Source organism: Camellia sinensis, chromosome 3 (genome assembly GCF_055761805.1).
Source record: "Camellia sinensis isolate YWXY chromosome 3, ASM5576180v1, whole genome shotgun sequence".
In the NCBI taxonomy this organism is placed as follows: Eukaryota; Viridiplantae; Streptophyta; class Magnoliopsida; order Ericales; family Theaceae; genus Camellia; species Camellia sinensis.
This window is the reverse complement of record NC_138963.1, coordinates 19,863,036-19,872,456: the sequence shown is the minus strand read 5'-3', so window position 1 is coordinate 19,872,456 and position 9,421 is coordinate 19,863,036. Positions and strand designations below refer to the sequence as shown.

The 9,421-nt window shown below is 33.5% G+C and overlaps 1 protein-coding gene across 2 annotated transcripts; it reads left to right on the top strand.

Moving 5' to 3' along the window:
• The first annotated feature begins 509 nt into the window (after positions 1 to 509).
• Positions 510 to 6,326, top strand: ALG10 (DIE2/ALG10 family). 2 transcript variants are annotated; one of them, XM_082917388.1, is made up of 9 exons: positions 525 to 769; positions 858 to 946; positions 2,366 to 2,699; positions 3,465 to 3,735; positions 4,348 to 4,461; positions 4,665 to 4,802; positions 4,920 to 5,124; positions 5,506 to 5,648; positions 5,734 to 6,326. In XM_082917388.1, exons 1-9 carry the CDS (start codon positions 680 to 682, stop codon positions 5,991 to 5,993), a joined length of 1,644 nt encoding a protein of 547 aa, XP_082773514.1. In that variant the 5' UTR covers positions 525 to 679; the 3' UTR covers positions 5,994 to 6,326. The 2 variants fall into 2 exon arrangements, with proteins under 2 accessions (XP_028097232.2, XP_082773514.1); XM_028241431.2 differs by lacking the exon at positions 4,348 to 4,461 and having other exon boundaries at positions 510 to 769.
• The last annotated feature ends 3,095 nt before the right edge of the window (positions 6,327 to 9,421 follow it).

Sequence of the window (9,421 nt, the reverse complement as noted above, 5' to 3'; positions counted from 1 at the left end):
AATTGAGAAATCAACAACTTGAAGAAAAAAATAAATAAATAAATAGGGAGAAATTTTACAGTTTGTGAAACTGACAATTTTTTTAAAATTTTTAACATAATTTCATATATAATATGGGTCTTATTTAATAGATCTCAATAAATAAATTTAAAAAAGATTAATGCATAAAGTAAAAATTACTGTAATTGAAAATTTTTAACACAAAAATAATTATATGGCATGTTTACCAACAACATTCATGGACAAAATCCTCAAAAAAATAAGTTAGACAATTAAAAATACTTTCAAGTTCACAAACATTCACAAAATGTTTTTTTTTTTTTTTTAAGAATATTTATCTTAAAAATTACCTCAAAACTAAACTGGATGATGAGATCCCTGCAAATACTTTTGGTAAATTTTCTAAATATGTTATAATAAAATTATGATGGAATTCTTGTAAGTTTTTTTTTTTTTTTTTTTTTTTAAATTAAAAAAAAAAAAAAAAAAAAACCTTGCTTGAAAAAGCCCTAGCGAACAATAGTAAAGCAAAAATCTGTAAAATTGATGGATCGAACATTTGTAGTTAGCTTCAGGGGAACCAAAGAATTCATGAATGGAGTCCAAGTAAAACCCTTTCGACTCCATGATTGCTAGCCCGTAGAAGCTTCCTCAATCTAATACACACACACACACACAGATGGGTAGAATAGGAGTTGCAGTGATTGTGAGCTTGTGGATTATCCCTATCTCCTTCCTCGTCAATCGCATTGTTCCTCACCCTTACATGGTATTCTTCTACTTCATCGTTATATATGCGTGTGTATGCGTGTATGAATGTTTATATGTTCTGATATATTATAAATTGTGATGTGCAGGATGAGATTTTCCATGTGCCTCAAGCACAACAATACTGCAAGGGGAATTTCACAAGTTGGGATCCCATGATCACCACTCCTCCTGGATTGTGAGTTCTGAATTCTTTTCATGATTTGTTGTTTTTTGATGGTGTGTTTCATGAATTGGTGTTGTGTTTGTAGATTGTTATTAGGGTTGAAGCTTAGTTTAGTAGAGAACAATGAGTTTGGATTGAATGTAATTAGTTAAAGGTGGGTTGTTGTGAGAAAAATTGAAATCAAAAGTGGTAAGCTTGTATTTTCATTACATTGATTCAGGAAAACAGAAGATTTCACTCAATTGGGCAGAATTTAACTTGTTTACTGGGTTTAGACGGGTTTTTTATTTTCTTCTGCAAATAAATTTAACTGAAAACGCATCAGCAGCCAAAGGAAAAAGTAGAGCGATTTAAGATATAATGCCACAGCGTGCTTTGTAAAATTGTTTTATACATGTCTCTTAACTAATGCAAATTGAAAGCTTAGAAGAAGTCGTTTAATACCTTCCATCTGATGAAAAAATTCATAATTTTCATTCCTATGCTTATAGTTTTATGTAATGAGAATCTGTTATGAGAATAGTACCATTCATCCATGTAGAGGTGAGCTCCTTTTTTGAATAAAAATCTGATCAAAAAGCATATCTGATCGGTCCTATTCGACATGCATTTTATTTGCATTGGGTTTATTGATATGGAATTTGTGCTGATGAAATATAAGGGGTGTGTGTGTGTAGAAACTGTCTGTTCTTTTACTTTCCCCTTTCCTTTTGGGTTTTGAGGGGGGAGGGTTTTTTGGCTTTCTGAGTACACAGCTCTGAATCTTTCTATAGCCTCTTTTTTTTTTTGGCCATCGATAGGAGATTATTTATTTACAATGTGGAGAGAATTATATCCGGATAATCATAGTCCAACAACTAGCCCAATACCAACCAACATAATAATAGCCCAACAAAACCAACTCACCTAAGAAAGAGCTCCATAATGGGAAAGAAATAAACACTACAGCAAAGAGCCCTATAGTGAGGAAGAAATTATTAATCCTTGCATTTAGCAAAGATTGACCCCGTGACCTCCCAAATAGAAGTGTATAAGCGTGGCTAACTGAGCTAGCCAAGTTGGTTGATTCTTTTTGTAGTTGAACAGTGTAAGTTTTGCTGAACCTCAGTAAGTTTACTTGAACCTAGGTACCGACTACTGAGATTAATTTTTTCTTCTGAGGTTTGTTGAACCTTAGTATTTGAAATAACACATATTTTTTTTTACAAAAATAAACCAAAATGATAGTATGAATTATATAAAAATAACAACAATAACAGAATTTTTTAAAAAAAAAACATAAAGAGCTAGTAGTGCATCTGATAGAGATAAATATAAATATGATATATTAATGTTTCTCATAAAATGAAAAAGATGAAGGAAATATTGTCAAAGTGTTCAAATCAGACATTAACAATAGAACTTGATACATGCAATTTAAAACTTTTGCAGGTATTGTCTTTCACTAGCCCATGTTGCTTCTTTGTTTCCAGGCATGTTATGTATGCAAGTGGCTCCGTCATTTTCTGATGCTTGCTCCACTGCTATTCTTCGCTCCACCAATGCTATCTTGGCAGTAATTTGCAGTGTTCTGGTTTACGAGATAATCACTCAGTTGAGACCAGCTCTTGATGAAAGGAAAGCTACTCTTTATGCAGTTGTTCTAGCACTGTACCCCCTCCATTGGTTCTTCACATTTCTTTATTATACAGATGTTGCATCACTTACTGCAGTGCTTGCCATGTATCTTGCGTGTCTAAAGAAGAATTACATCTTCAGCGCATTGGTAATAGAACCAACTTGAGCTAATTTCATATGTTGTTAATACATGATAAATTTCCCAAATCATCTACATATCATACAAGGTTTTGCAATGTCCCTATTTAAGTAGTTCTATTCTTCTCAAATCTCAATGTTTTTCAAGTTTATCGTACACGGTCAAGTCTTGGCAAATTCTAGAGCCAGGATTTCAAAAAATGATTTCCAAACACTAGTGGTGATACTTTTGAAATCCTTATTTATTTATTTATTTTATCAAAAATGATTTGGACCCCCACAGGGGAGGCACCCCCACGACCCCCCCTGGCTGTGATTGGCCTTTTTTTTTTTTTTCCGTTCTCCTCCTCCAATTACCAGCCCCCACGTGTGTGTAGGGGGTGGTGATTGGAGGGGGTCTCAATCACTTCTCTTATTTTATAATCATGAACTTGGACATTCTTGGGCCTTCCAAGGACACCAAAGAAAATTTATTTATTTATTTATGTAGTTTTGTTGTGTGAAATATCTCTAGTTCAAGGTCTCTCCTGTTTGATGCCTTAGGCTAGTTTAAGAACTTCAAATTTATTTTTTTTTTGGATTAGTACTTCAAGAGCTTAGATTAGGACCCTGAATTGAGAAAACTACGTATATCACAGTTTTTTTTGGAACATAATGCTTCTATAGAAAGATAAAGAGATCTTTAGTATACATTCTCTTATATTAACTCAAAATAATTCCATGGGCTTAGTTTTTTGATGCATGAGGAAACTTATAATCACTCACTCACCTGCAGCTTGGGTCTTTTTCTGTATTCATACGGCAAACAAATATTATATGGGTGCTCTTTGTTGCATGTGTTGGGGTTATAGATTGCACTCTGGCTTCTAGAAAAGCAAATGTGCAATTAGATGACTCTGATCTATCAATCAGGAAAGACAATCAGTTAACTTCCAATAAAGGTGTCACAAGAGGCTCCAACTTGCGAAAGAGAAATCCTGGCAAAGCTGTGGATATTGTCAACCATTCTATACAAAGAAGTGCCCCTTCAACAACCTATTCATCAGGTTCTATGTCTCAAATTTCACATGAACTTACTATTGATTTGTACCTAGTCAGTATTGATAAGTTTGGAGTATCTATGTTCTTCATTAATCTTGAAGAGAACACACTTTCTAATAGTTGGGGGCATGTCTTTCTTAAAATTAGAGCTTGATGTAGTGATGGGCTTTCTGTTCTTTGCGATACTAGAATACCATTTAAAAATGTTATAGCATGTACCGAGTCAAACCAATTTCAAAATATTATTGAAATGTATAATAGTTACAGATGAAGTGATATCATTGCAGTTAATTCCTATGTCATAATGTGTCAAACATAGGCATATCATATGCTTTGAAGTGTTCATGTGGCATACTCAGGATTCTGTTATTTAATGAACACATTTGTTGCCAAAACCTTCATATAACGTCTTTGAATATTAACTTGAGGATATCTACAATCTTTTTCTGTAACATATGCAGCAAAAAGTATCGTGTTGTGACTCACAGATTGATGGGTTTCATTTAGAAGGTTTCTTGGAAGAAAATTAGACCCAAGTAAATAGTAAATTCCCTTTTTTATGTTACTTTAGATTTAGATTTTCAAACTTATTCTGATAGCATAAATTGCATGTTTAGGTTATTCACCAGCCATAGGGGGAGAAAAAGAAAGACACAAAGAAAATAAAGGATACATGTCAAGTAGATTGAAAGATACCTTGAAGTGGACCCTTCGTAATTGTTCCATCAAAGTTAAGGAGTTTCTGTATTTGACCTTTTTTTTGGCTGTTCTTAACAGTTTTGCATTATATGGTGGGATAATTGGTAGAAATGTAGAATGGACATATTAATGTGCAACTCTGGGACTGTCTCGTGGTTTGACCTGCCCCGTGGGTGCCATTTGGTTTTGGTTGCAATGCTAACAACATATCTATTTGGCATTATGTTCTTTTCAGGTTTTTTTGATGAGATTCAAGACATCTTTCTGATGGCGTGGCATCATAAGTGGAAGCTTTTGGTTTCCTTTAGTCCCTTCTTTATAGTTCTGGTGTCTTTCGTTGCTTTTGTCAGGTGGAATGGGAGTGTTGTTCTGGGTAACAACCATCTTCAATTCTATTGTTTTTATTTATTTATTTACTAATTTGTTAGCTTCTCTTTCTTATTTTTTTTAGAACTAACTTTAATTTTTTTGCTGCCTCCTGACACCACAGGTGCAAAAGATGCTCATGCCGTTTCTTCCCATTTTGCACAAATAATGTATTTTAGTCTGGTTTCTGCTCTGTTCGTGGCCCCTTTCCACACCACTTTTCGTCACACCGCAATTCTGTTCCAGTCATTCCGGAAGAACGGACTACTTAGTTTCTTTCAATGGTTTGTGGCCCTTATTGTTGGCTTCCTTTCAGTGCACTATTCCAGGTCAGATCATCTAACCTTTTAAACATCAACCAAACAGTAATAGGTTTTTTTTGTCCCTAAAAATCTTTGACTTGCATTGAATTGATTTGAGTTCCATCTCATGCATGTGATGCATGTGTGAGGTGGCTGATGCCGTTCAGTGTGCTCCACCAATGACATCTATATTTCATAATCAGCTTTCCATTTATTTTTGCAATCATATTCCTAACTTGCACCTGTTGAACTTGTTTTTACTTTCTACTTCTGTTGAATATTTCACAGTTATTTTCTATCTCTTCAATGGTGAAGCTTAGCTTTACAAGATTTCCTGCTCAATATGATGCAAGCTCTAAGATTACTAGAAATTTGACGCTTCATTACATTTCATACTGATTATTGCAGCATAGCTCACCCTTATCTTCTTGCTGATAATCGACACTATCCCTTCTATCTTTGGCGGAAAATCATCAATGCTCATTGGTCAATGAAGTACCTTCTGGTCCCACTTTATGTTTACTCATGGTTTTCCATCTTCATTATCTTGGGTTCGTACAAATTTTAATTTGCTACTCTGTTTCTTGTTTGTCTGTTTTGACCGCTCTGAACACTTGTTTATTTGTTCATTGGCAGCAAAAACTCGCACAAAGATCTGGGTATTGTCTTATTTCTTGGCTTGTGCTGCAGTTCTTATTCCCGCTCCACTAATAGAGTTTCGATACTACACTATACCGTTCTTTTTCTTAATTCTTCATTCCAATGTCAATGATTACAAAAGTTGGCTTCTCACGGGAATCCTTTATATTGCCATCAACATCTTCACCATGTTTATGTTCTTATTTCGGCCATTCTACTGGAACCACGAGCCTGGGATCCAGAGGTTTATTTGGTAAATCATATGCTTTGACGGATCAGATTAGATTGGTTTTCGGGGGAGGTAAAAGTACTGTCATCCGAATTTCTAAAATTTCAACAGAAACAGTGCTATATGTGATTTGCACCGGACAACAGAGCACGAAGTTTTGGCTTATGGTTCGGTATGTACTCTGATACTCTTTGTTGAAGAAAATATTTTTATGCCTAGTCTAATTAAAGAAACAAATTTTTGTAGCTCTTGTTTGATAATGTTTCAGTAAACATGATTTGTGCCTGTAATCTTTCATTTAATAGAGGACTTTTGGAATTTCCTCGGTTTTATGAGATTCCCTGGTTGAAGGTCTTCTTTCTTTTTCTTCTCCATATTCTCTCTCACCTTGCTTTTCATTTTTCACCTTGCTTTTGAATACTATTGTTTGTTTCGATTAGCTTGGGAAATGAAAACATTTTAGGGAAATGGCATAAAAAAAAAAGAAGAAAAAAATGTATGGCCATGTGGTGTTCTGAACTCACTAGATAACTTCTCGCGTTTACGTACACAAAACACAACAAAATGAGTTGAAATTTGTAACATGAATGATCATGACTACGTGATTGTAAATCTTAGGTAAGCATGACATCATAAGGACGCATCTACTTCTCTACTCCCACACATTAACATTTGAATTTGAATATTAAAGATTCATATTATGATATTATGCCATTTTGAGAGTCAAAATTCAAACCCCTTCCAGAAACATGGGAACTAGTACCAAAGACTTAAAACACCTTCCCAATCCCATAGAGAATATGTTGAAATTTCTCATAACCATCCAATGTTTTGATTTATTATTGGTTTTTTGGGTTGGAGGATCATCACCATCACCATCACCAATTTATTGGTTCCAACAAATAAGAAAATTATTCAATGGTTAGGAACTACAACATCGACTTTTGGGTTTGAGTAATGGGATGGGATTCAATATCTTACCTCGATTGGGTTTTGACGAGTTGAAATATTGAGTCTCATGTGTTTTTATACAACCAACCATAAGTGATATCGGACCAAAACTAATGAACGTGTAGTTGGCATTTGAGAAAGTGGGGTTCAACAAATTGAAACCTCAGGTCTAACTTTTTCTATGTAGCCAAACAATAATAATATGGGACCAAAATTAACCTAGTGGTTGAATAATTACTCAACGTATAGTAGGGCTTTGGAAATGTTGGTTTTGACAGTAGAAGCCTTGGGTCTTTTATAAATATATAGCAAATCATAAGTAATATGGGATCAAAACTAACTCAATATATACTATGCCTTTGATGATGACAGTTCAAATGTCAAAAAACATGTAGTTGACCTCCATCTTCATGTGCAGCAGCATGTGTCACTCTTTAACTTTGAACCCTAATGATTTCATATAGTATAATAATGATTGCTAACCTAACACACAGTTTGTTTACATCATAGTCCATCAAATTCATGGAAACAACTCTCTTGAAACTAAACTATGTCACTGTTTCTGACTTTTCTGAGTTTGATTATTCAGAGCAGAGTAGAGAAGTTGATCACCTCTTTTAGTTAATTTCTACTTAAACCATTTTTGGGTTTTGAAAAATTAGCACGTCACGTTGCCCTAATTTTTTTTTAAAAAATTTCTTTCAATTTGCTCCGAAAATCTGAGCTTTTATTTGCTTCAAATGCTTTGGTTGTGGTTTCAATTGGCAATCTCTACTTTTTTGAGGGTTCATTTGAGAAGAACTTTTTAAAGCTGATTTTTAAATTTTTTGGCTAATTTAGCCTATCTAAATTAACTCCATTTGAGAAGAATTTTTTGGCTCTTTTGTGAGAGAAAATGTAAAATGATTATAGTTTGAACGTGACATTTTGTCTTATTGGCTTATTTAACTTTTTTTTTTTTTTTTTTGTGTTTTTTCAGTCCTAACAAACTTTCCGCGGGGGGGGGGGGGGTTGAGTTTGACTACCTTTATTTTAGGGTTAATTACACTTTTCACCCATATAATTTGACTATCTTTATTTTAAGTTCAATTTCAATTTGGTCCTTCAATCCAAATTTTTGTTAATTTTTTCTACGTGTCACCGTAGAAAATTGACAAGTGTCTCAAAATTGGTAATTTTAATAGCGAATTTGGATGAAAGAATTAAATTGAAACTAGATTCGAAATATAAGGATCAAATTGTTCAATTTAACAATATAAAAATTAAATCAAACTAAAAGTGTAATTAATCCTCTATTTTAATAGCTTCAAATGCATATTTTCTGCATCCAATGTGGGATGCCAACAATATCTACCATTGACTAGTGGCAGAGCCATTTTAATTTTTACACTCACATACCCCAACTTGAAAGATCCTTCAAACTAACCTAACAGAAATTGCTAACAGTTCTTGGCATTTCAGATGGCGACTTCTATAGCCAACTCAAGGGAGGCTTAACATCAACCTGTTGCTAGATTGATCAGAAAATGAATGTTTTAATTTTTATTTTATTTTTTTTGATACTTTTCTCCTTTGGCAGTTAAAAGTTAGTCTAATCAAACTATAAATTCAAAGGTAAATTACACTTTTAATTCATATAATTTAATTCAAATTTCACTTTGATCTCTACTTTTTTGAATTGAACAATGTGATCTCTGTATTTTAACTCTAGTTTCAATGGTCCTTTCGTTCATGCTGGAGGTTAAAATTAATAATTTTGGAGCACTTATCAGTCTTTTAATGTATACATATAGAAAAAAGTAGCTGAAGCTTGGGCATAAGGGCCAAATTGTTCAATTTAAAACAATAAGGATTAAAGTGAAATTTAGATACAAACTATAAAAAAGGGTCTAGCTTTTCTCCATTTGAAGGAGAGAACTGGGCCCATGCAATTTGATTCGATGGGTTCATTGGACCCACTTCAATAATTTGAACCGCTCATTAGAACCTTATCTGTAAATCATTCATAAAAAAAATATAGATTGATCTACTAATCGTAGTCGTATGACTCAAACAGAACAAATGTATGTGCAAATAACAACAGTGTACTGTAAAGGCTAAAAAATTACTGGAAAAAAAAGTAACAAATGAAAAGGGGAAATAGAAAGGCAGTCTCTGTAACACATTGAAAAATAACCCTAAACTATACATTGTGAAGAAAACTAAAAATGGAGAGAGAATAGAAAAGAGGGAAATTATAACTTTTTTTAAAAAAAAATAATCTCTCATTTGCGTAAAAATTGACGGCGGGTCTTAGGGCAGCAATAAGGTTGCTTCATTCTAACTTAGGCATCGTTAGTTCGAAACACAGAAAGAATTGAACATCTGAGCTTGCAATGACAAGAGTCTTGGGTACTGAATTGTCCTTCTGTTTGTGTATAAACTAGTCTATATAAACTAATATTTACACAAACGAATGCCATATTTTTCTCTAAAAAAAAATGATGATTATTAACACATCATCAT

Coding starts and splice junctions, on each gene's coding strand:
- ALG10 (XM_082917388.1), top strand. CDS start 680: ATGGGTAGAATAGGAGTTGCAGTGATTGTGAGCTTGTGGATTATCCCT. Junction 2,700..3,464: donor ATTACATCTTCAGCGCATTG/GTAATAGAACCA, acceptor ACTCACCTGCAG/CTTGGGTCTTTTTCTGTATT. Junction 5,649..5,733: donor TTCCATCTTCATTATCTTGG/GTTCGTACAAAT, acceptor GTTCATTGGCAG/CAAAAACTCGCACAAAGATC.